The 26,917-nt window shown below is 36.1% G+C and overlaps 1 protein-coding gene across 5 annotated transcripts in view; it reads left to right on the forward strand.

Annotated features, from left to right (window-relative positions):
- ST7 (suppression of tumorigenicity 7) overlaps positions 1–26,917 on the forward strand; it is a 283,519-nt gene that overhangs the window by 30,713 nt on the left and 225,889 nt on the right. The window contains exon 1 of one of the 5 annotated variants that reach the window (XM_027845022.1): positions 19,875–19,938. The exons of 3 other annotated variants lie outside the window; for them this stretch is intronic. In XM_027845022.1, the coding sequence (XP_027700823.1) occupies positions 19,896–19,938 (43 nt within the window). In that variant the 5' untranslated portion in view covers positions 19,875–19,895. Of the gene's footprint in view, positions 1–19,874; positions 19,939–20,461; positions 20,548–26,917 lie in introns of those variants that run through there. One more of the 5 variants, XM_027845024.1, reaches the window with a different exon arrangement.

Below are 26,917 nucleotides of genomic sequence, written 5' to 3' on the forward strand. Positions count from 1 at the left end.
AGGTGATTCTTGGTTGTAATGCTATCTGTTTTGACCTCAGGAATATCATATTCCAAGCCCTCTGATCCCTTAATGTAGAAGCTGCTAAATCTTGTGTTATCCTGATTATTTCCACAATACTTGAATTATTTCTTTCTGGCTGCTTGCAATATTTTCTTCATGACCTGGGAACTCTGGCATTTGGCTACAATATTCCTAGAAGTTTTCCTTTGGGAATCTCTTTCAGGAGGTAATTGGTGGATTTTTTCAATTTCTGTTTTGCTCTCTGGTTCTAGAATATCAGGGGAGTTTTCCTTGATCATTTCTTGAAAGATGATGTCTAGGCTTTTTTTTTTGATCATGGCTTTCAGGTAGTCTGATAATTTTTAAATTCTCTCTCCTGGTTCTATTTTCCAGGTCAGTTGTTTTTCTAATGAGATATTTCACATTGCTTTCTATTTTTTTCATTCTTTTGATTTTATTTTACGTCTTGACTTCTCATAAAGTCACTAGCTTCCATTTGCTTTATTCTAATTTTTAAGGAAGTATTTTCTTCAGTGAACTTTTGGACTTCCTTTTCCATTTGGCCAATTCTGCTTTTTAAGGCATTCTTCTCCTCATTGACTTTTTAGACCTCTTTTGCCATTTGAGTTAGTCTATTTTTTAAGGTATTATTTTCTTCAGCATTTTTTTGGGTCTCCTTTAGCAAGCTCTTGACTTGTTTTTCATGATTTTCTTGCATCACTCTCATTTCTCTTCCCAGTTTTTCTTCTACTTCTCTTACTTGCTTCTTAAAATCCTTTTTGAGCTCTTCCATGGCCTGGGACTGATTCCTATTTTTCTTAGAGGTTTTGGATGTAGGAGCTTTGACTTTGTTGTCTTCTTTGGTTGTATGTTTTGATTTTCTTTGTCACCAAAGAAAGATTCTTTGGTCTGACTTTTTATGTGTGCAGTTTGCTCATGTTCCCAGCCAATTACTTGAGTTATAAACTCTTTGTTAAGGTTGGGATCTGCTTCCAGTGTGGAGAATGTACTGTCCCAAGCTTTGGGGGTTTTGTGCAGCTGTTTTCAGAGATACTTCTAGGGACCTGTAAATTTTCAGTTCTTCCAAGGTGGTATGGTCAAGGGTGAAGTGTTGACTTCTTTCTTGGCCTGTGCTCTGGTCTATGAGTGAACACAAGCACTCTTTTCTGCCCTGGCACTATGAGGAGGATTCCCTCTCCACCGCCACCACAAGCTCCACCCACGTGAGTGCTCCTCCTTGCCCCTGAACCACCACCCGGGACTGTGACCCAGATCCAAGCACGGGCAAAGCAAGAGAATCCTGCCTCAGCACCAGCAAAGAGATCCCTGCAATCGCCCTCTGATCAGCCACTCGATTCTCCCTTAGTCTGTGGGCCAAGAGCTCTGGAAGCAGCTGCCACCCCAGGGCTGCACCAGAACTGGGGCTGGGATGAAGCTTCTCTCTCACTATGGTCAGACACACCTTTCCCACTGACCTTCTAAGTTGTCTTTGGCGTTCGTGGGTTGACAAATCCGGAAACCACCACAGCTGCCTGCGATTCACTCCTCTGAGGCCTGCTCCAGGGTCGCTGAGGCTCGGTCTTTGCCTGCACAGCTGTACTATGCTGTACTGTGTTCCTCTCCCAGCCTGGTGCAGTAGACTTTTCCAATCAACCCTCCAGGTTGTCTTGGGCTGGAAATTTGTTTCACTTTGTCTTTTTGTGTGTTCTGCTGCTCTAGAATTTGTTTAGAGCCATTTTTACAGGTATTTGAAGGGATTTGGGGAGAGCTCAAGCAAGTCACTGCTTCTACTCCGCCATCTTCTCTTACCCTATTTCTAAGCTAGTTCTTTATCTAGCTTTCCTATCCAATATTTTTCTTTTCTGCGTATGTAAGTGCTATTAGGCCATTTTACCTCCCTTTTGACAACAAAAAAAAGTGCAAATACTTAAGACATTGGTGTGCCTCTATGGCTGGCTGGCTGATGTTTTATCAGTTAAAAGTATGGAGGTAAAACAGGAAACTGTGTGGTGCAATGGTGAAGATACTAGCCATTTTCTTCAATCAGTACCTTTATGTAGCACTAAGCCTGTCGTCATATTTATATTTAGCATATTGTGCTTTTGAGGAAGTTGACCATCTCTTTTGGTAATATTGTGTGTTTTTGGAGGTGGTGATTATAAAAGATTATAGGAATTAGACTCTAAAATCAAAAGGGTCAAGCTTACAGCCCATGGGAACATGCTGCCATGCAAAACAGCTAGATTAAAATGTAAATGAGGGAGGGAGAGATGGAGAGAAAATTTGGAACTCAAAATCTCATGGAAGTGAATGTTGAAACTAAAAATAAATAAATAAATTTATAAAAAAGAAAGAAAATGTAAATTAAAAATGTTTAACAATATAAACAAAAATATATGTAACTTGCTAATTTGTGTTTTCTAATTCAACATTAGGCCCACAGACGTCTGTTTCTATTTGAGTTTGACATTGTTGATTTTGAGATGGAAGAAACGTTAGGGATCGTCTAATGTAGCCTCCTCATCTTAACTCTTAGGAAACTGAGGCCCAGAGAGATTTCAGAAAGTCATAGGGTCTGTGTGTGGCAGAGCCTGGAGTTGAACCCAGGCTCTCTGAATCCAAAGCCAGTGTGCTTTCCACATTATGAAATAGTACATTTTATAATATAGTGTAGCTAATACTAACCTAAAATGACATTCATTGGGTGTATTTTAATTTATCTTCAATTGAAAATGATTTTTCTTTAAACTGATTTAGTGAGGACCAGCATTATCACCAGCTGTAGTTTTTTTTTTTGTTTTGTTTTGTTTTTTTTGCTTTTTAGGCAATTGGGGTTAAGTGACTTGCCCAGGGTCACACAGCTAGTACGTGTCAAGTGTTTGGACTGAGGCTGGATTTGAACTCAGGTCCTCCTGACTTCAGGGCCGGTGCTCTATCTACTGCGCCACCTAGCTGCCCCAGTTGTAGTATTTCAAGAGTAATATTTTTATTCTGTTCATTAAAAGTTCTTTAAACATGTGCAAATAGATTCCATGTTTATTTAACAATAATAATAGCATTTTTATAGCACTTTAAGGTTTATAACGTTAGCTCATGTAAATGTATTTTATGCATTTAAAAAATTTCATAGTAAAGAAAGTTCCATATGCAGACACAAAATATTTTGGCTAAGGATAATTGTAGTTAGTAAATAATATGGACTCTAGAGGGCAGTCTTTTAAAGAGAAACCAGATGGTTTTCGGTTTTACTTTCGGAAAAGTGGAGTTTTGTGTGGTCTAGCTATTAAAATTAAGGTGGATAAAGATTAAGACAGTTGCTTTATTCCAGTTAATCAAGAGATAAAACAATTTAAGACGTGAGAGAAAAATCCCAAAGCACAACTAAATGTGTTCTATGCAAAAAAGAATTTCTAATTATCTAGGGCAACAGAGGAAAAGAGATTTAAGTAGTTCATATTTACTAAGCACTCACCTGTCTTAAACTGTACTCTTTGTTGCAAATCCAAAATACTATCTAGATGATATCCAAAATGATAAAGGCCCTACTCACTTATAAGAGAAAATATTAGTTAGCTGATTAAATAATAAGTGACTGTTAGGTGCAAGGCACTGAAGGAAGTTGCCCTAGGGGATTCAAAAAACCAATTATAAGTTGTTCCTTCCTGTAAGGGAGTTACAATCTAGTAGGCACATAAACAGAGGGAAAGATCATGAGAGCTACGCCCTCCACCCTCACAGATGATAACCCCTCCACAACTCTTCATCTTGTATATCTCCCCTTATTTTCACATACATTTTCATCAGAATATGCATTTCTGTGAACACCTTCCTCTTGTTCTTTTAGAATCTTGCTGGTACTCCTCAGACTGTTTAGCTATTCTTATTAAATGACTGGTCTAGTTATACATGTCTTAAATTTTAAAAAAATTGTTTTTAATTTTATCATCATTTCAGAATTCTCCTTTTCCCTCCCCTACCCAGTGCTCTCTCTATCCCTTAATAAGGAATAATTTTTTTTTAAAAGCAGTTTATTAAAACCAACATGTCAACCAAATGTAGTAATCCATACCCAAAGGACTAAGCCTGGGCAAACAAGGGAAGGAGGTACATTTTCTTAAATCTCCGGTGCCAGACTTCTTACCATTTTAATTATATTCTCTCTCTCTCTTTCTTTGCCTCTGTCTCTCTGTCTCTGTCTCTGTCTCTGTCTCTTTCTCTCTCCCCCTCTCTCTCCTTTTCCATTGTTGTTCTAGGTATGTCTTTTACTTAACTTTTTGCATATAAGTCATTGTTGGTAATTTACTATACAGATTGCTTATTCCCAACAAGTCTTTCCATTGTCCTTTGGATATCTGTAATTGTAATTCTTCTGAGAATGAGACACATTGGGTGTGTCCTAGAGAGGCAGTGTAGTGTAATGAATAGAGAGAGCTGGCTTTGAAGGCAGGAAAACTAGGTTTTAAGTCTCTTCCCTTGCCTCTATGCACTGGTTCAACCAGCTGAATTGTAGTGGGCAGTTAGTTTAGTTAGGTAAGGGTCTGTACCAGGGTAGTGGCAATATCAGAGGAGAGAAGGGGGCATAGGATATTTTAAAACATACGCTGTTTTAGATTTAAATAAGAAGGTGGTACGGTGGATAAAGCATTGGGCTTGGAATCAAGATGACTTATGTTCAAATCTGACTTCAGACACTTATTAGCTGTGCAACCCTGGGCAAGTCACTTAATCCTGTTTGCCTTAGTTTCAACATCTGTAAAATAAGCTGCAGAAGGAAATGACAAACCATTCCACTGTCTCTTCCAAGAAAACCCAAAATGGGGTCACAAGGAGTCGGATATGACTAAATAGCAACAACAGAAGAAACTGAATATATATATACACACATATACATATACATATATGTATATATGTAAATTCCTGGGAACTTACAGGAATTTAAGCATGAATCATGGAATTATTGGCTAACATGTATAAAGTGTGCTGGAGCATTGGCAGATAATCTTTGTTATTCTCATCTTTTATAAAAAGTAGGGTCATTGAGCTTGAAAGCCAGGAGTTATTTTTCTATCTGAGACTCCTTTGGCAACATGATAAAACATATGAACCCCTTCTCAGATAATGTTTTATTTTATTTTAAATTTATATTTAAAAAATTATAAATGTTAATTAGGGGTTTATGAAAATTAAGATTTTTTTCCCATCAAAGTTCAGGGATCCCCTGAAATCTCTTTTTGGACCTCCTTGTGTATTTCATGTACCCCAGGTTAAGAACCTCTTACTTAAGCAAACATAAGTGGAAGACGAAAAGGTAAGATGCTTTCTATAAGGGAAAATCAGCTAGTATTACTTGAGTTGATAAATATACATGTGGATCAAGAAGAACTATTGGGTATAATATTATTTAAATTTTTAAAGGAACCTTGATATTGTTCCATACCAAAGACCATTCAGTTGAATCACTGTGGAAATAAGGAAGATATTTTTACTTGATTGGTTTAGGGACAGTGAGCAAATAGTTAAAAAATAGATGCTTCTGAATTAAAAAACAGTTAACATTGAGTCTCATAGAAATTTGATAGACTAATTTTAGTTCACATTTCTGTATGATTTAGAAGGGCAAATGGACAGAAAACTTGCAGGCAGATAATGACCTGTGGTTAAAAGAGCAGTGGACCAATATCCAGAAGAAGTTGGTTCTAACTGCCACTCACTGATGTATGATGTTATGAAAGTTGGCCCGCTGGGTTTGTTTCCTCCTAAGTAAAATAAAGTAACAGTATTTGCTTAACTTACTCAACCGAGCTGCTCTGAGACCAAATGAGAAATTATTTCACATGAAAGCATTTTGAAAAAATGTTATGAAGATATATTATTATATACTCTCTTTATGTGTATATTTAGTCTCTCTTTTTTCTTCCTGACTAATTTCCATCTGCCTAAAAATAGTCATATTTCTTGGCTAGCCTAACTCTCTGGACTTCTCTACTTTATCCCCAGCTCTTGCTGTCTCTTCTGCCTCTCTCTCTCTCTCTCTCTCTCTCTGTCTCTCTCTTTCTCTCTCTGTCTCTGTCTCCCCCCTTTATTCTTCCTTCATGAAAAGAATGCAGTCTCCTTGAGGGCAGGTTGTTTGCTTGTCTTTGTATCTCCTGTGCTTTCGTACAGTGCCTGACAAAATGAGTACTCTGTCTCTCTCTTCCTGACCTTTTTAGGTTTTCTAGTTATTTTCCTCCTTCCCACCTCTCCTTCATTGCTTGAAACAGTTATTATATACCAATGCCTTTACTTCCTAACTACCAGCTCTCTTCTTAACCCTGTGCAGTTAGGGTTCTTTCCCTTCCACTCCACTGAAATTACTCTACCCTCCCCCCCCCCAAAAAGTTACCAGTAACTTCCTAATCATCTTTTCACAGAATTCTCTGTTATAAGAGATGGTTCTTTGGATAGAAGATAGATAAAGAAATGCAAGTGATAATGAAAGATATATCTGCCTGTGTGTATGTGTATTAAAATCAACATATATGAAGCTAATTGTATTTTCTTTTTGATAGTGTTGCTAAATAGTAGATCATAGGAATACTATAGATTATAGTATAACTGAATTTCAGCAAGTCATTTGATACAGTTATTCATGTCTTTGTAGAGAAGATAGTTGGATAAGAATATAGTCAGTGAATTTGTAACTGATGAAATAACTAAAGCCAAAGTTTGGTGATTAATAGATAGGTGTTACTAAGAAGACTGGAAGTCTCTAGTGGAAGACCACAGAGTACTTATCCTTGGTTATTCAACATTTTTATTGATGATTTGGATGAAGGCATAGATGATATGTTTTATCTAATTTGTAAATAATACAAAGATTTAGTAGGGATTAATCTAGTCCAAAACTTGTTTTAACTCAAATGATTGATTGATTGTATTATTTTGACTTTATTTCACAATCCTAATGAGTAATTTACTTTTTTTCAGAATAGGTAAAGAATCCTATGCTTTGCAGCTCCTGTTTGTATGTTAACTTTCCCCATTAGATTGTAAGCTCCTTGGGGACAAGGATTGTTTTTCTTTTTGCTTCTATTTGTATCCTTAGTGCTTAATATAGTGGCTGGTATGTGGTAAACACTAAATGAATGTTTGTTGCCATCCAGAGATTCTAAATTGCTACAGCTACATAGTTGTTCTTCATGCTCAGAGAGGACCAAAATGACATCACTATGTTGGGGTCAATGTACAGTGTGTCTATCTGTGACAATCAGACCAAACGATCTTAGAAGGCTCTACCACAGGTTGTGGCACAAGTAGGCCATTTGAACATTTGGAGCAGAGATGTCTCTAAACTTGTGCTTCTCATGTTTCTTTTGAGCAATTGCAATTCTGCCTTGCTCATAGAGCACAGGGCCCTATTTGATGTAGGCACACCATGCTGGGTGGTCCTGTGCTAGTATCTTCCATGTCTCATAACTGACTCCAGCGTTCTTCAGAGGCCTTGAGAGTGTCCTTGTATCATTTCTGACCTCTGTGTTAGTGCTTGCCTTGTGTGAGTTCTCAGTAAAATAGTTTCTTAGGCAAAAGTATGTTTGGCATTTGAACAACATGGTCAGCCCATCAGAGCTGCTCTGTCTGCAATAGAATTTGAATACTTGGCAGTTCAGGTCAAGAAAGGACCTCAGTAACTTATCTTGCCAGGTGATCCTCAGAATCTTCCTAAGACAATTCAAATGGAAGCAATTCAGCTTCCTGGAGTGGCACTGGTATACTGTCTAGGTTTCACAGGTATACAATGATGAGGATAGCAAAACAGCTTTGTAGACCTTCAGTTTGTTGATAGGCAGCTTAATACTTCTCTGTCACATTTTCCTTTGGAGCCTCCCAAACACTGAGTTAGCTTTGGCAGTACATGTGTCAATCTCCTTATCTATGTGTGTATCCCTGGACATTATACTGCCAAGGTAAGTGAACTTATCCACAGCATTCAAAATTTCTCCATTTGCTATAACAGTGGTTCCACATATGGATGGTGCAGTGCTGGTTGGTGGATAACCTTCATTTTTTTGGTGTTAGTTGTCAGGCCAAAATTAGCACAAACAGCAGAGAATTGATTCGTATTTGTTGCATCTCAGCTTCAGAGGCTGCATTGAGTGCACAATCATCTGCAAACAGGAGATCATGCACCAACTCTCCCTTCATTTTGGTCTTGACTTATAGCCTTTTCAAGTTAAATAATTTACCATTAGTGGAGTAGCTGCTCATGATGTCGTTTTCAACAGCTGAAAACATCATGCTGAAAAGCATGGGAACAAGCACACAGCCCTGCTTCAGTCCATTGGGAAAGCATGAGAGCACCGTCCATTATCCAGAATCTGTGTAAACATGCCATTGTGAAACAGGCATACAATAATGATGAGCTTCTCTGGGCAACCAATTTTTTTTGTACGATCTTCCACAAGCCCTCACAATTGACAGTATCAAAGGCCTTGGTCAGATCAACAAACATAGTATATCGACCTTTGTTCTGCTCCTGGCATTTCTCCTGGCATTGTCAGGCAGCAAACACCATACCTACCATTCCTAGGCTCTTTCTGAAACCACATTGGCTCTTGGGTAGATGACCATCTTCTAGTTGAAGGATCAGCCTATTAAGAAGGACTGTGGCAGGAATCTTGCTGGCAGTGACTAAGAGAGAGACTTCCACTGTGATTTTCACAGGACAACCTATTTTCCTTTCCTTACTATGGATGGACAATGGAGGCATCCTTGAACTCCTAGGGGATAACCTTCTCTTGTCGTATAACCTGGAAGATTTCATTCAGCTTTTGTATGAGCAATAGACTCCCTGCCCTTGTAAATCTCAGCTGGAATAGAATTGGCACCAGATGCTTTGTCGCACAAGAGGAACCTAATGGCATTCAAAAACTCTTCTTCAGTTGGTTGTTAAGCTAGAGAGGGATTACTTCAAACTGAGGTATACCGCCAATGGCTTCAGCATTGGTTGATGACTGTCTGTTGAGAAGGCTATGAAAGTATTCAACCCATCTCTCCAGGACCATGGTCTTTTGTCACTAATCAGTGTGGCTCCATCAGCCCTGAGTCATTGAGATGCACCATACATCTTTAGCCCATAACCTTCAGGGCATCATAAAAGTGCTTTGGATTGTTACTATCAGCCTAAAACTGAATTTCATCTGCCTTCTTTCTGAACCAAGAATCCTGCCTCTCTCTAAGCTTTGCTTACAGTTATTTTTGGTGACGTTAAATGCTGCCTTCTTGGAGACAGATGCATTGTTTTGCTTGTAAACCCTATGGAATTCTTACTTTTTGTTGAGCAGCTTCTGAAGCTCCCCATTTTTGTCAAACCAGTCTTGATGTTTGTGAGGGTTCTTGCTCAGATGAATAATTGCAGTGTTGTACATCAAATTTCTGAAAGCTGCTCACGCTTTTTCTCTTCCACTGTTACCAATCATGTGTTGGTTTAGTTTTCCCTCTAAGTTAGCAACAAACTGTTCGCACATGAGAAGCACTCCAGTCTGTTGACATTAAGTCTTCAGGTGGTTGTCTTGCCTTGAGGCTGCTGCTTTTTTTGAAAATTTAGCTTGGGGAATATAAATTTGTGATTGGTCCAACACTCTGTACTACACATCACCTTGGTCACTCTTACATGCTTTCTGTCTTTTGTCTTTACAGTGCCATAGTCTATTAAATGCTAATGTTTGCCGCAAGTGTGCATCCACGAAATTTTATTGCATTTAACTAAATGGAAGACAGTGTTGATGATGAGGTGGTCATGAGATGCACAAGTTTTCAGTAGTAAGTGACTTGCTGTTTCTGACTCCATTCCTCTCAAGGACTCCCTGCCACTTCTGATAGTCTGTGTGTACTTTGGCGTTGGAGTTACCCAGAATTTTAAGCTTGTGCTCTTTTGGCACATTGATGATGAAGATCTCCAGATATTCATAAAATTTTTCTTTGACCTCATCAGGCTACATAGAGTCAGGTAGGTGGCTCAGTGGATCCACTGTGCTTGGATCAGGAAAATTGTTGTTGTTGTTCAGTCATATCAGTTGTGTCTAACTCTTCATGACCTCATTTGGGGTTTTCTTGGCAAAGATACTGGAATGATTTGCCATTTCCTTCTCCAGCTTAATTTACAGGTGAGGAAACTAAGGCAAACAGGGTTAAGTGACTTGCCTAGCTACTAAGTGTCTGAGGCTGCATTTGAACTCAGGTCTTCCTGACTCCAGGCCTGGCTGTCTACACTGCACCACCTAGCTGCCATCAGTGAATCAGGAAGACCTGAGTTCAAATGTGGCCTCAGACACTTAATAAGTGTGTGACCCTGGACAAATCACCCCTGCTTGTCTCAGTTTTCTCACCTGTAATATGGATATAATAATTACACTTACCTCCTAAGATTATTGGATCAAATGGTGTAATACTTGTAAAGTGCTTAGTACATAGTAAGTACTTAATAAATGCTTATTTCCTTCCTCTTTCCTTCCTAACGTTTTACTGTACTTTAAGTCTCTCAGTGTTTCAGTCCAACATGTCATGAATCTAAATTCTCTTAAAATACCAACACCATAATAGAGAACAACATTACATGTGACTGTTGATTTTATGAAGTAATGAAGGAGCGGTTTGGCATTTGTCAAGAGCAGAACCAGATGAAACTTGCATCATATCCAGTGAATATTTAAGAATTTATAGAAAGATTTTCAAGATACTGAACTGACAGGGGTGACAAGCTCAAGGTCTTGTTAAAGCTGGCAGAAGCATGTGGCCTGCCCAGTGTCATAGTGACGTGAGTCCCCAGCCATGGCATATGCATATCTCCTTTTCTAATAGATTGATCAAGCAATTAATTTTGCGGCATAAGTGCATAATATGTTCTCTCATTAGGAGTCTTTCTTTGTTAAATGATGTGGTAGAAAAATACGTAACACATCCGCATGCCGTTGAGCTGCTTTATCTTTAGCTTAGATATTTGTCTGCCAGAAAAAGAAGCTTATACTTGAAATAAATGAGCTAGAAAGATAGAATTGTATATCTAGGGAAGTCACAGAAAAGATCAGTAGTTGGAAATGGTGTTAGCATCGCATGAATTAGGTAGTAATGCTTTCAAAAGCAATCAGATGCAAGTAAGTTAACAGTACCTACCATGATTTCTAGTAAAGGAGGTTATAATCAGCTGCAAAGAATGTTTTTGGGTTGGGTTTGGCTGATGTAGTAACTAGAAATCACTTTCAGTATAGCATATGTTGCTAGGACTTTAAAAAATAATGGAAAACAGATTGAGTTAGGATTGCTATTTTATATTATTAAAAGAATTATTTTTGCCTCTTTCCAATGCTGTGCTCCTTCTTTTTCTGAAATTAACAGAATACAAAATAACTCCTAAATATTTGTCTGCAAAATGCAGCAGAACTCTGGAAAATTGAAATGGTATCATGTTATATAGAATTATTGTTCCCTTATTTTCTTAGGAAGATATCTAGTTATGTTGGAATACCAATTTTCTTATGATAATTTTAATTTTTTTATATTCATAAGTTTTGATAAGTTTCATTTTATATATTTTCCTATTAAAATGTTGAGACAGTCTGTTTTTACATGATTGTAGGAACATAGCTGTAGGGCTGGAAAGGGTTTTGGAGACTGTTGAATTCAAAACTCCCCCTCCCCCTCCCCCCTTTTTTTTTAATAGAGAAGCTACATGGTTTACCCTAGGGTTTTGTAGCTAAGGAAGTGTCTGAGGCTGGATTTGAACTAGGGCCTTCCTGACTCCCAGGTCCAGCATTAGTCACTATGTCCTCTAGCCATAAAAGTTGCCATATTCCTTTTAAAAATTAGAATTTCTTCTGTATATGATAATGTATGTTTAATGAAAATTTGGGCACTCTTCCTTTGATCCACATGACATTAGATAAGAATTTTTTTGCATTAAACACTTTTGAACATTTGTAAGAGTTAATATTCAACAAATGTTTGTTATGCACTTGCTATGTGGAAAGCATCGTGCTAGGCATGGGGGATACAAAGATGAAAAACTAGGTAGTTCCTAAACTCAAGGTGGGCTATATTCTACTACTGGGAAGATGCACCTTGTATGCAGCTCAAGTATAATACAAGATAGGGAGAGGAGAAAAAAGGGGCTGAAGATTGGACAAAATATTGGAGGAGTGAGAGAACTCTTAACTTCATTTGGAAATGCTAGTTTTAAGGAAACTTTAATACTTATGAATTTGTAGACAGATATAAAATTGTTGCAGTTATTACAAATCTCCATTTATTTTTTATTTAGTGAGGTTTTTAAAAGGGCCTAGAAGACAGCTAAAATGTATCTTGGCCTTATCTTGTATGCCTCATTGTTTAGCCTAGATTTTTGTCATGACAGCATTGACATACATGTATGGAAAATAGGTACGGTCATTAATCTGACTATATGGTAAATTCTTCATGTTTAATGATTTAGAACTATTAATTATTCAGTCTTTATGCCTTTTAATCTAGAATTTGTTATAATAATTTTTTTCTATGATTATGGAAGAAACCCTGTTTTTGTTAATTTCAAATATTTTTCTTTATAAAAAAGCTTAAAGCAGGCATACTTAGAAGCTATATATTAGTAATTTCTTTCACATTGTTATATTTGGCATTTATAGTTTAATAGCCGTCTTGAACTTTTAAACTGTTGATTGATAACCTAAAATAAATTTTGAATTTTTGGAAATTTCAGCTTCTAGTTTTTCATACAGTATTCAAGTGTATGATGGAAACAATAAGAAAGTTCAAATTAAGTTACAACTCATCAGATACACTTTAAACTGTAGTATCAAAAAGAAAAATAAAAAAGATGGCCTCAGTCAGTTTGAAGATAGTTTTCAAAATCCACAGAGTCTCTATAGAAAATATTGTAATTATTTGAGCTGGTCTAAAGAGCACCTGGGCCCTAACTTTTGTGTTCTTTAGCATAAAAGAAGACGTGTTCAAGGACAGTTTCTTTAGCTTACCCAATAGGAATCTTATTTACTTTGTTAAGAATCATTTTACTTGTCACTGATCGTAGACCAGAACTGCAAATAATTTTTTTGATTATTAAAATATTATTTATTTTATAAAAGATTACATATCTTTCACTTGTGAATTCATATTCACATTCATATTCACTGATGAAATTCTATAGTCTGGGTTTAAGTGAGTTCCTATTTTATCTTCTTTGAAAGAAGTATCTCAGTATCATTTTAATGAGGTTAAAATCTGACTGAAAAATAGTTTGTGTATTTAATAGGAATTACTTGCAAAATGTCTTTCTTTTCATACAGCATATCAGCTAGGAAAGAAAGACAATTGATGAAATGCTTTAAAATCCAGACTTCAGGTAGAAGATTTCTTTCCTGTAGAAGAGGGATTTTGTTTTTATTTTATTTCACAAAGTAGGTAGCATTCAGGTTATGGGAATTGAGCATGTTTCATATTTTGACTTCCTCTTCTATTTTTGACACTTGGCTTTGCTGAAATGTATTGCTCCTGTATAATACCTGGAAGTTCCCTGGCCTTTGTATTTTGTTCATTGTGACATTATCCTGTTACATCTGTTCTTAATGTATACTTAAAAATAATTGATACCTCCTCTATAAAAGCTGAGTATTAATGAAGTCTTTGAAAAATTATTTTTACTGAGGTGGAGCCAGTTTGTAGAAATTTAAAGTACTGATGCAGTGATGCATTTTTTCATTTAACATATTTTATTATTTATCTGAGAGATCTATAATTTCATTGTCCATGATGCAAATTTCAGACCTTTTCTGCCTTAGTAAAGGGTTTTTGTGAATTTCTCTGGCCAGAAAAAAAAAATCACCTGATGGTCAATGTGTTTTATTCCTAGCATAAATTTTCATTGTGAATTATTAATATTATATAAATTTAAAGTGCAGTACTACTTTAATACCACATAGGAAAGGAAAGCTTATAAGCTATTGATCATAGGCTAACAAGCTTCACTAAAGTAAATATGGTGATAAAAAAAACTTGGGATATTGGACAAAATAGTCTGTTTCATATTCTGTCCTAGTATGTTAATAAGAACATGAATGGTCTCCCTTTCCCCTTCTGCAACATTTTAAAATTTACATGAACACTTACGCGATTGGATTTTTATTCTAATGCTCAAGAACATTTACTGATAAAACAACTTCAGTTCCTTCTATTCCCCTTTTCTCCCTCATATCACATTTCCTGCACAACTGATGATAGATGATGGAAACAATGACTAAGATAGAACACTGTTTTTAAGATACAATCGGCCTACTGCATTCTCAGGCATCAATTTAAAAATAAATTCTGTACTGAATGGTATGTAGTGCATGTTTATGTCACAAAACAAAGTCTGGAAAAATTTCTGCCTTTGTCTGGCCCTTTGCTCTAAAGTTTTCTTTTTCCTTTTTGCCTATAAATAAATGCAAAAAGGCCCTCTACCTGGCACCCATAAATTGTTGTGTTCCTTTCCCTACAAATAATAGAAGACATTTGCCCCATTTACTCTTTCAGAGAGCACTGGTTGAGTAGCCGTTTACCCTCTCTTTTGAGCCCAATGTAATTTGATGGGGCTTACTCTGCCTGTTTTTGAAGACTGTTTGGTAGAAAAGATCTAAATGTTCCTTCAGCTTTTATAGCTGAGCAAACTTGGCTATGGAAATGACCTTGAGGGTAGTCACAGTCGTTTTAGGTTTGGTTTATGTTTGAGAGGCCACGACTAATTCAGTTAGATTGGCAAATTGATGCAGTTGAACGGACTCGTATCATTAGTGTAGTCCACACCTGGAAATCCTTATCTTTTCATACTTTAATTAGGCATTTTACCTACTTCAAATTAAAATCACCTTAATACTCTTGATTTTATATTCATCAAAATAAATTATTTTGTTGTTATTTCCATGGCATTTATAAGCATTTTCCCATATAGTTAAATCAGTTAACAGTTTGGGAATTATTACTTATTACTATAATATAGACAGTTCTCATTCACGTAGCATTTATGTATTTTACATACATTATCTTATTTGAGCCTCCCAACAACTCTTTGATTGAGTTGTCATTATTATCCCCCTTTTAGATATCTGGGAACGGAAACTCAGAGAGGTTTTGAGACTTGGTCAGAGTCATACAGCAAGTGAGTGTCTGAGATAAGATTTGGATCGCATGTTTTCCTGACTCCATGTTCAACACTTCGTTGCTGTATTTTCTTGTTCTCTGTGGACTACCTATATTAGGAGGAGGAAATGGGGGACTTTCTTGTTTCATCTTTGAATCCAGATCACGGCACAGTGAATTACATCAATAGATTGTTTAATAAACACTTCATTTAATTGAATTGAAGAACTTCCTAACAATTAGGGCTGTTACAAAGTGGAGTGGATTTTGTTATAAGGTAGCAAGTTCTTTGTCTTCAAACAGAATATGGATGACCATTTATTGGGATGTGGTAGGGGGATTCTTCCCCAGGTGTAGTTTGGAATGAATGAGTACTGAAGAACCTTCTAGGTTTTTAAGTTTTGGAGATTGTGACTGACCTTTGCCCTTTAAATTAATATTTGTCCCTTCTTGTGGGCAGTTGGTTATGGCCATTGCTATCATTGCAGCGAATAGAATAATTAACAAGGTGTATGTTAGCTAGAAAGCTCCTTTATTTGTGATTTGTAGTTATGAGTGAAGAGGAGGAAGAGGAATAAGCCCACTGGGGACCCAACTGACTAGTTCCAGTTGGGCATTGCAGCTTGCTCCTTCCTTCCTTCCTACTTTCCTTCCTTCCTTCCTTCCTTCCTTCCTTCCTTTCTTTCTTTCTTTCTCTGTCTGTCTGTCTTTTTTCTCTTTCCTTCTTCCTTTTCCTTCCTCCTTTCCTCCCTCTCTCCCTTTCTCCTCTCCCTCTATCCATGTAGGGAATCGTACCCTTACATGTAGGTGCTTTGCCCAAAGGAATGTAAATTTTAATTGCTGAAACCTCACAAGATATCTTAGGGTTTACTGGCTAGATTTCTTTTTTTTTTTTGTCCTTCATTCTTTTTAAAAAATTTTTTTTATTAATTTATTTTGATTTATCAACAATCATTTCCATATGCTTTTGAGTTTAAAATTTTTCTCCCCCTTCCTTTCCACCACCCTCCCCAAGACGGCACACAATCTGATACAGGCTATCCATAATACATTCCTATTAAACGTATTTTCACATTAGTGATATTGTAAATAAAAATTAGAACCAATAGGAGGAACCACCAGGAAGAGGGAACAAAACTCAACAGAAGAGAAAAAAAATATAAATTCAACTTCCATAGTTCTTTCTTTGGATGTGGATAGCATTTTCCATCATGAGGCCTTTGGAGATGTCTTAGGTCCTTGTATTGCTGGGAAGGGTTAAATTTATCAGTGTTAGTCATCGCGCAATGTGACTGTTACTGTGTACAACATTCTCTTCGTTCTGCTTACTTCACTCAGCATCAGTTCATACAAGTCTTTCCAGGTTTTTCTGAAGTCAACCTGTTCATCATTTCTTATAGCACAATAGTATTCCATTACATTCATATACCACAACTTGCTCAGCCATTCCCTAGTTGATTGGCATCCTCTCAATTTCCCATTCTTTGCCACCACAAAAAGAGCTGCTATGAATATTTTTGTACATGTGGGTCCTTTCTGGCTAGATTTCCTAAGGACCGTGCATTAAACCCAAATCACTCTGGCTCTCATTGATTGACCTAACAATAGGTCCCAACTCAAGCCTTACTTGGCCATTGTTTGGGCCAGAGTGAGTGTAAATAGCAATTGCTTCTGTTTTGGCCAGAAACCCTGAGAGTCTTCCCTTCTTAGACTGATTTTTTTTTGACTAGGGAAAAAAGGCTATTCTTGGCTTCATTTTTTACCTAGCCTTAATTGCTGAATTGGTGTTGCCTCAGTTGAACCTGGGAAAGAACTTAAAAAGACCAAGGCCTCCCACTGCATCAGGGGCCATCTCTGATCTGTATCTTTCCACTGGACCCAGATGTCTCTGGAGGAGAGTAAGTGAGGCTGGTGACTTTGCACAGCCTCCCTTACTTAAATCCAGTTCACTTGCAAGTCATGACATCACCTTCCTGATGTCATGGTCCTCTTCCGGAAAAAAAGGATAAACAACAACCACCTATAGTTATGATACTGTAAAATGGACTCCCAGCCATTTTATGACAGTTTTCACAAATACCTTTGTGATCAAGGTATTTCATTCCTGACTGAAGAGTGACATAAGAGTATGTAAGATACTAGGCATACTGGACTTACCTTCTTTGCAGTTAGAAGGGTGATACTAGAGAACCTAAGGGAAGCCATGTGGCACCTGAAAGTTAAGGACATATTTCACTGTCTGTGGCTGTTTTGCACTTATGTGCAATGCCACTGCTGTGTTCCAAACTCTTCACTAGATTCTAGAAACTGCCTTGTAGAATGCTCCCCTTGGTAAGAAGAGTCAGGACACCTGTGTAGGGTTCTTATTTGGGTATAGAACTGTTCCCACAAAATATATGCCATGATGAAAAGAAAAAGGAGGGGAGTGGGGTAGGTGGGAAGTATGAGTGAGCAATGTGACTCTGAATGGATTTTTAATGGCAAGGTAGGCAATGAATGAGTCACCTCAGACAGGACTGGGTGCAGGGTCAAGTCACTAAATCTGACAAGGTTCAAGCTAAAAGGAACCTCAGAAGCATGTATTACAACTCCCTCTTTGTACCTATAAGGAAAATAAGATGTAGAAACATTGTGCTTACCTAAGATGAACTAGAGCCATAACTAGAATCTAAATCTCTTGACTTCCAGTCCTATTCTCTCTTTCCTGAATGTTGGGTGGTTGAAATCATGCCTTTTTTTGTTTGTCATTCAGGAGTAGAAGGGACTATGATGGAATCCTCTTGGTAGGTGATTATGGCACGTGCCCCGCCCTGCCTTCCCACACTGCTCTTTGGGGCCTGATCATCTGTTGCTTTTGAATGAGATTCCTTGCTCTTCTTGATTGAGAGGTGGTGTGAAATGGTGGAAATAGCCAGTCAGGCAGGACAGTTTTGAAAACAGCACATTAAATTTATTAGGTTCTTAAAAAGGAAAGGAAGCCAGGAGGAGTACAGACTTGTAGTTTCACATAAAATCCGTTTTCCTGTTCTACTTTGTATACAGAAATATTCATCTCATTTGGTTTTAAGTTCAGAATTAAAAGGAAAAAACTAACAACTAACAATATACAACAAATGTGCTTGTATGTGGGGAGAGCACAGGACTGGATTTAGGAGGAACCTGAGTTTGCATAATAGTTCTGGTTTCTAATAGCTGTGTGACCTGGGGTGAATCACTTCATTTCTCTGACTCTTAGTTTCCTCATGTGTAAAATGGAAATAACAACATTTGTGCTACTTAGATCATAGGGATATTGTAAAGAAAAAAGTGCTTTGTAAACGTTAAAGAAATATATAAATGTGAGCTCTTATGATTTTGTGTAGAACTGGTAAAGGTAAGATGGGGGGGCCCTTTCTTTAGAGGGGTAGGGGAAAATGTGTGTGGGGTGTGTGTAGGGTGAGACATTGCTCAGCATGTATTTGTATACATGTGTCATTTTGCAAATAGCTCCCAGCCAAAGCCACTGTTATGTTGGCCTCAGGGGGAAGTTGGATTAAAATAAGGAAATTAAAAAAAAAAACAACCTAAAAAAAAAACCCAACAAAAAATATGCTGCTGGAAGACAACCAGAGAACCTAGTCCTTAGGATTAGTCTACTCTGAAGTGACATAAAAAAAATTAGCCAAAGTTGGCATATTTAGATGAGAACTGTGGTCACTGGGACTGGCAAACAGATACCAACACCGGGTATTGAATAAAGATACTGAAATTATAGTGGAGGAAGAGAAAAGGGAGAGAAGAAGTGAAGTAGAGGAGGAGAGGAAAGAGGGTCTCCTTAAAGAAATTTTTCTATAATATTTTTTGAGAAAAATTGAAATCCAGGGTAACTGTGGGGATTTTGAAGGGTATATACCATCATTTCATATGCCATTAACAGTTATTAGTAGTGTGCAAGTGAAGTATACTGGTTATTATTAGGCATTATTAACAAACCATTTGAAAACAATGACAGATTAAATATTTTAACTACTTCCGTATCTTGATTCTCAGGAAAAAATATATCTACTTATAGTTTAAGAAAAGCTTTTCAATCTCTATGTGAGATTAAGATAATGTGGAATGATGCCAGAGGAAGTGAGATGGAGCTTTTCAGCAACAGTGACAGGTGAAGTTGATGGGAATTAACAGCTTTTGACTGAAAGGGGAGTATTGTAACTGTGATCTGCCTGTGGCATGAGTGTGTGACAGGATGAAATACTGTTTTACCATCCATTTTATTAAAAAATTACTACTTTTATCTATGAAATGATAGCATTTATTAGCAGACTTTATGGATTATATAGATACACATTCATATATACATACATACACATATATTTCCAAATGGACATCTATAAACTATATATGTTACAGCATTGTATATACTTAAGTAAGTATATACAAAGATAAAGTATTTTATTTAGAAAAAAGGAAGAACTTAAAAATATATATATATAAGTTAACAACCCCTTCCCTTCTCTCTCCCCATATTGTAGCTGTGACCTTGTTATGTTTGATAGAAATAAAAATAGGAAACTGTCCAACTAGTGATTTGGCTTTCCAAAAATAAGTTCATCACATTGAAACAAGGAAATGAACTCTGACTGCTCACTGTGACGTACTGATCAATTTGTGTTTTATCTCTAGGCAAAGTAGAAACTGATGCATTTAAATGAACCATTTTCTATTCAACTTCATTTTGGATTCCTTATGGGTCACACTAATACTCAGAAATGACTGGTTATGAAGGAGGAGATGGCCTAAGGGATTTAAAATGTAAGATTATAGCAACCATATACGCTTAACATCAGACAGTTTTTTTTTTTCACTTAAGTGGAGGTTATGAATATACATATGTAATAGGTGTTCGTATATACATGTCTGTGTTTTAAAGAGTCACTTTTGAAACATTTATTTTCAAGTTAAAAATTACACTTTATTCCTAGAGGATCAGAAGATAACTCCTTTAGGTTATTCTATAGCATTGGAGAAGTATGTGTAACTTGTGAGAGATATATTTTTCATTTGGAAGAAGTTAAGATTGTTTTAATTTTTTTCTGCTTCTGATCTAATATTACATTTTTTTTAAAAAAGTTACTTTTTCATCATAATTCTATTTTAAATGAGTTATTTTTTGTCGTAAGTGTAAAGGGGGACTTAGAAAAAAGTATCGTGAAAGGATACCAGAGCTGCCTCTTTAATTTAAAGATAGCAGGAGTGTGCATGTGTTCAACGTCACATGTCAGGAAACTTTTCCTACAGCAGCCTGGCCGTCTAGTGGCCCAGTGTGACTGTTACATTTCTTGTCTGATAGAGCTGATAGACTTCTTTGAAAAAGTAACTGGTTTCCTGGCCCTGCTTGTAGTTACATTATGGAATATTCAGGTAAAATTAACATTTAACTTACTGCCTACCTATGTGAGTTATTTAAAACATTTCTACAGAGCAAGGGTCATTTCAGTTGTGTTGGTTTTGTTTCTATTTTTAAATTTGAGAATGAATTTATTCTCAGATGGTTAATAGAATTTGTTCCAGAAATCGGGGGCCAGACACTTAAGTGAATTTCTCAGGAATATGCTTGTAGGTCTTATAGCATTTTCAGTTCTGGGTCACATTTGAATAGATTTGTAAAATCAGTGTTCCTATAATTCATTGTACTTTTTGCCTGGACTAAAAGAAGGAAACTGAAAATATTCCAAGTTTGATACTTAATAAGGGAAAAATACAAATTTGGTGAAGAGCTTCAGATTTTGGGGTATTTTAGAATTGTATGCTTTAGGGTGGGTCTATGCAGTTAAAAAGTAAATTGAATTAAAATTGAAATTTTATTTTATATTTGATGAACTGGTTGATTTCCTGATAACTACATAATGCTGTGGATGTACAGGCTTGGTTTTAACAGTCCCAAATTGAACTGTCAGAAGTATTATTAGCATATAGACATTCTACTTTTAATCCCTGACTGCATTAGTTACACAAAGTTATTAATATTGTTGCTTGGCTGATTCATGAACTAAGAGCTTGCAGGAACAGTTTAAGAATAATGGTAAGGTTGCCTTGACCAAGGTTATAGTATGTGCGCAGGATCTCCGTGACTAAGTGGAAGATTTTGTGGGTCAGGATAGGGACTGAGGGTAAAGAAACAGAGCATAATTTAGGTTTGTATATGGTAATATGAGCACCAATGCTGCAAAAATTGGTATTGAATTGAAGGTGACTACAAAAATTTAATTTTCTAGTTTATTTCAGTGTGTTTGTCCTTTAGTAGTTGTGGTGACAGAGTCCTTTTATATTAGTCCACTTGGAATGAAATAATTTTACATATATATCCCCTAGAGTAATAATAATAAAAAATAAGAAGCAAAGGTCAGTAATGAAGAGAAGATTTCTTAAAAAAGAGACTGATAATCAAAACATTATTAAAAGTGCTGTAGGAAATGATGTAGCTTAATTTTCTTCTATTTAATACACATTAGTAGATACATCTGAAGTGGTGTGAAGTCATGTTGCAATGCTATATCCATTTCAGTATAGTTCTTAAAAGTCTTTCATGTTGGTTAATATAATGAGATTTAATCAGGCCATTACATTTTACAAAGAAAAAACTTTCAGTTCCTAAGAAGATGTGAATAAGCAAATTTCATTTCTTATTGGGGAGCTAATTGTTCTTAATCAGGAAAGGTCATATGATTAGAGAGTCTGTCACTTGATCATCAAGACTTTATTAAAAGCTTAATATGTATTGGATACTATGCTAGGTGCTGGGAAAATAATTACAGAAGTGAGACTCTCCAGCTCCTCAGGGAACTTATGTTCTGCTGGAAGAATAGAACATGTTCACAGATAAGCAAATGCCGGATCTATATACACAGAATACACATTGACTGATGGAAGAGGGCATTAATAACTCTGAGAATTGAGCTAATCTTCTTTAAGGAATTGACTGTTGAGTCAAGTTTTGAAGGGAGTTAGGACTTTTAAGAGATGGAAGGGAGGCATCAGAACACAAAGATGGACTGTGCAAAGTTATGGAGATGGGGGATGAACTGTCTGTCATATATGAGGAACAGCAGGTAGGTCAATTTGGCTAGAGCACAGAGTGTGTGAAAGGAATTATGTATCTATTATAAGCCTAGAATGTGATATTCTGGGGCCAGATCGTAAAGGGCTTTGAATACCAAATGGAGGCGTTTTTATTTTACTTTTTCCTTGAATTTAATTTTGTTATTTTTTCTGATTAATAGGCATTTATTTTCTCTTCACTCCTACCCAACCATATGAATAATGAAAAAAAAAACTTTCATAACAAATCTACAAACAAACAAAAATTCCTAACAAGCAAAACAAGTCCTACTATGGCAGAGTCCAAAAAAAATTCTGCATTTCAAGCTTATTGCTTCTTTAGGAGGAGATGAGTAGTATATGTCATCTTTGATCTTCTGGAATCATGATTTGTTATTGTACTAATCAGAGTTCTCAAGTCTATCAAAGTTGCTTTTCTTATATAATGTCGTTATATAACTTACTCTCCTTGTTCGGCTCACTTCACTGTATATCAGTTCATAGAGGAATTCTCAGTTTCTTCTGAAACTTCATTTAATAATTTCTTATGGCACAACAAAATTCTATTACATTCATTTATTATATTTTATTTGGCCATTCTGTAATAGATGGGCACCCATTTAGTTTCTAGTTTTGGTCTGCTCCCAAAAAAACTACCATAAATATTTTTGTATATTGGGGAATCTTTTCCACTTTTTTTGATTTTTAAAGGGGTATATTCCTAGAAATGATACCACTGAGTAAAAAGGTATATAATAAATAATTTAGTGACTTTTGGGGCATCGTTCCAAATTGAAGAATGGTTGGACCACTTCGCAGTTCCACCAGTGATTAGTGTGTCTGTTTTCCTGCAGCACATTCAACATTTGTCATCTTTGCCAATCTGGGTATGAGGTGGAACTTCAGAATTGCTTTAATTTGCATTCCTGTAATTATCAGTGGTTTAGAACATTTCTTCCTATTGCTATTGATACCTTAGATTTCTTCCTTTCAAAAAAACCTGCTTTTTCATGTTGGAGTTTGGTTCTTATTTTTGTAAATTTGAATCAGTTCCTTAAATATCTTGGATATGAGACCTTCATCAGAAAATACTTGATGAAGGGGGCAGCTAGGTGGCGCAGTGGAGAGAGCTCTGGCCTTGGAATCAGGAAGACCTGAGTTAAAATCTGACCTCACACACTTGACCCTTAATTAACTGTGTGACCCTGGGCAAGTCACTTAACCTTGATTGCGTCACTAAAAAAAGAAAAAAGAAAATACTTGACTCAAAGATTTTTCCCAGTTGTTTACCTTCTAATTTTAACTGCAATGGTTTTGATTATGCAGAAGCTTTAATTTTACATAATAAAAATTGTCCACTTTAATCTCTTGTATCATCCTTTTTTTCTTGTTTGATCAGGAACTCTACGTAAATTGGAAATGTAATTTCTTCCTTGTACCTCTAATTTTGCTTATTGTGCCATTTTTTATATCTCAGTCATGTATCCATTTGTTATTTATTTTGTTATATGGTGTGAGATATTGGTGTATACCTAGTTTCTGTCAGACTTCTCAGTTTTCTCAGCAGTTTTTGTCATTGAGTCCTTCCCTTAGTAGCTGGAGTCTTTGGAGTTATCAAACAATGAACTACTGTTTTTCTTTGCTTTTGTATGTTATGTACTTAATGGTTCTACTCAGTGGCGTCTCTTTTAACCATTACCAGATTATTTTCATGATTACTACTTTTTGGTAAAAAAAAATACTGAAAAAAAATTAACACCTTAAAAACCAAACTATACCACATGGTAGAAGAGGTCCAAAAAGTCAATGAGGAGAAGAATATCTTTGTTTGTTTTTGTTTTTGCTTTTTGCTAGGCAATTGGGGTTAAGTGACTTGCCCACAATCACACAGATTCCCATTCTTTCATACTTTATTTTTATTATTACCTAGAGATTCTTGACATTTTGTTCTTTCATGTGAGTTTTGCTTTTTTATAGTTCTATAAAATAATCTTTTTGGTAATTTATTATTTCACTGAATAAGTAAGTTAATTTAGATAGTATTATATAATTTTTATTATATTGGTGTAGTGTGCCCATGATAAATTAATATTTTCCCGAGTATTTTGGTCTGATTTGATTTCTATAAAAGATTTCTTTGTAGTTGGATTCATATAATTTCTGGGTATATCTTGGTAAATGGATTCCTAAATACTTTATAGTTTCTCTATAGTTATTTTGGCAAATAGTATTTTATTTTTTTCCAATCACATGTAAAGATAGTATTCAACATTCATTTTTTATAAGATTTTGAGTTTCAAATTTTTTCTTCCTCGCTCCCTCCCCTCTCACCTCCCCAAGATGGCAAGCAATCTGATATAGGTTATACATGTGCAATCATGTAAACATTCTATTGTTATTTTGACTAGAATTTATCTATCTCTTCCTGCTGGGTTTTGTTGGTAATATGCAAATGCTTTTAATATTTATGTGAATTTATTTTATATCCTGCAACTTTGCTGAATTTATTGTTTCAATTAAATACTTTACTTATCCAAGTAAAATCATTGTTATCACCTGCCAGAAGCAGTCATTATGTTTCTCATTGTCTGTGCTTATTTCCTTTATTTCTCTTTCTTGTCTTGTCCCTATAGATCATATTCCTAATACTGTGTTAAATAGTATTGGTGACAATGGGTATCCTTTCTTTATCCTTAATTTTATTTTAAAGGCCTCCAACTTTTTTCCATTACATATAATGTTTATTCTTGGTTTTATATTGACCTTATTTACTATATTAAACAAGAATTAACTTATTCCTATGCTTTAGTTTTTTTTTTTAAAACAAAGCAATGTTTGATTTTTCTGTCAAAAACCCCTTTTAGCATTTGTTGATATAATTAATGTGGCTTTAATTTTTTATCTAATTAATATAATTTACTATGTTTAATATTGAACCAACATTTCACTCCTGGTAAAAATTCAACCTGGTCACAGTGTATGATCTCTTTAATATGTTGTTGTAATCCATTTGGTAATATTTTATTTAAAACTTTTGTCCCATTGTTCATTAGGAATATTACTCTGTAGCAGGGGTTCTTAACTTTTTTTTTTTTTTTAATAAAATCAGAGACCTCTTTCACGGTCAGGTGAAGTATATATGCCCTTTTTCTGAATAATGTTCTTAACAGTATAAAATAAAATAAAAATATAATATATAATAAAATATAATGTCAAAAAATACAAATATAATTGGTTTTGTTGTTGAATTATATTATATTGAAATGCACTTAAAAAATTTCTTAATGGGCTCTAGGTTAAGAACCCCTGATCTATAGTTTTCTTTGTTGTCTTTGTATTTCCTTGCTTTAGGTGTCAAGACCATATTTATATTATAGAAAGCTATTAAAAGTCTCCCTTTTTCAGTTTTGGCAAACAGCTTATGTAATATTGGTGTGTTTCACATTAAAGGAAAGGGAGGGCCACTGATGTTTTTGAGTAGAAGAGTAATGTGGTCAGACGTGCTTAAAGGTTATCACTTTTTAATCTATCTAGAGGATAGATTGGAGAAAAGAGAGATTGGATATGGGGAGGATGTTTTGAACACTCTTGCAATATTCTCAGTGAGAGATGATGCAGTCCTGAACTAGGGTATGGTATTGGTATCAAGAAGGATATGGATATGAAGGTACAATCAGTAAAACTTGACGATTCATTGGATAGTGGTGAGGATAAGAGTGAAATGTTTGAACCTGGCTGACTGGTGGGGCCTACAGAAAGAGTGATGTCTTTAACAAAAATAAGCAGATTAGGAGGAGGGGCAGATTTAGGGAAGAAGAGAAGGAGATGTACTTTGTACTTGTTTGAGCTGCCTCTGTGACATCCAGGTGGTGATGTACAGCAAGGAGCTGGAGAGAGACTGCATACAACATTTCATAAGCATTTACTATGTGCCAGGTATTGTGCTAAATTGGGTATTCAAAGACAGGCATGGAAGAGAGGCTCTGCCCTCAAGAAGTTTAGACCCTAATGAGGTGAGATGGTCCATAACAAAGGAACAACAAAGGGGCAGAACAATGTGGCCAAAACTCACGTGAGAGCCTTTAGATCCAGGAGCAGAGGCCAGAGTTCCAGTGAGATGGAAGTGGGTGACAAGGATGGCTGGTGTTCAAGTGACATGATGTGAAGTCATCCATAAAGAGATAATACAGGAACCTGTGGAAGCAGATGAGATCCCCATGAAAGAAGGGAAATGTAAGAGGAGAGAGGCCAGGACAGAGCCTGGGGGGATTCATCTGCATATGGGGGGCTGGACATGGATGTTTTTCCTTCTGAAGAGACTAAATTATTTGTGCAGATAGAAAAAGAATCAGGACACTGAAGTATCACAAAACCCCCAAAATATGAGAACATACAGAAAGATGAAGTGGTCAAAAGGTCAAACACTGCAGAAAAGTCAACAAGGTTGAGGGTGGAAAAAAGATTATTGGATTTTGCAATAAAGTTATCATTGGTGACCTTGAAGAGAGCAGCTTAAGCCCATTGGTGGGGGATGCAAGTCAGATTGTAAGGTCTAAGAAGTGCGTGGAAATGTGAAAAAGTACAGTGAGTGCAGTCAACTTTTTTTCTGTGAGTTTGTGTAAGGGAGGTGATAAGATGATATCTTGAGGGGATAGGTTCAAGTGAAGATTTTTTTTTTTTGAAAATGGAGAAG

The sequence above is a fragment of the Vombatus ursinus genome, unplaced genomic scaffold (genome assembly GCF_900497805.2).
Source record: "Vombatus ursinus unplaced genomic scaffold, bare-nosed wombat genome assembly UNPS02014946.1, whole genome shotgun sequence".
In the NCBI taxonomy this organism is placed as follows: Eukaryota; Metazoa; Chordata; class Mammalia; order Diprotodontia; family Vombatidae; genus Vombatus; species Vombatus ursinus.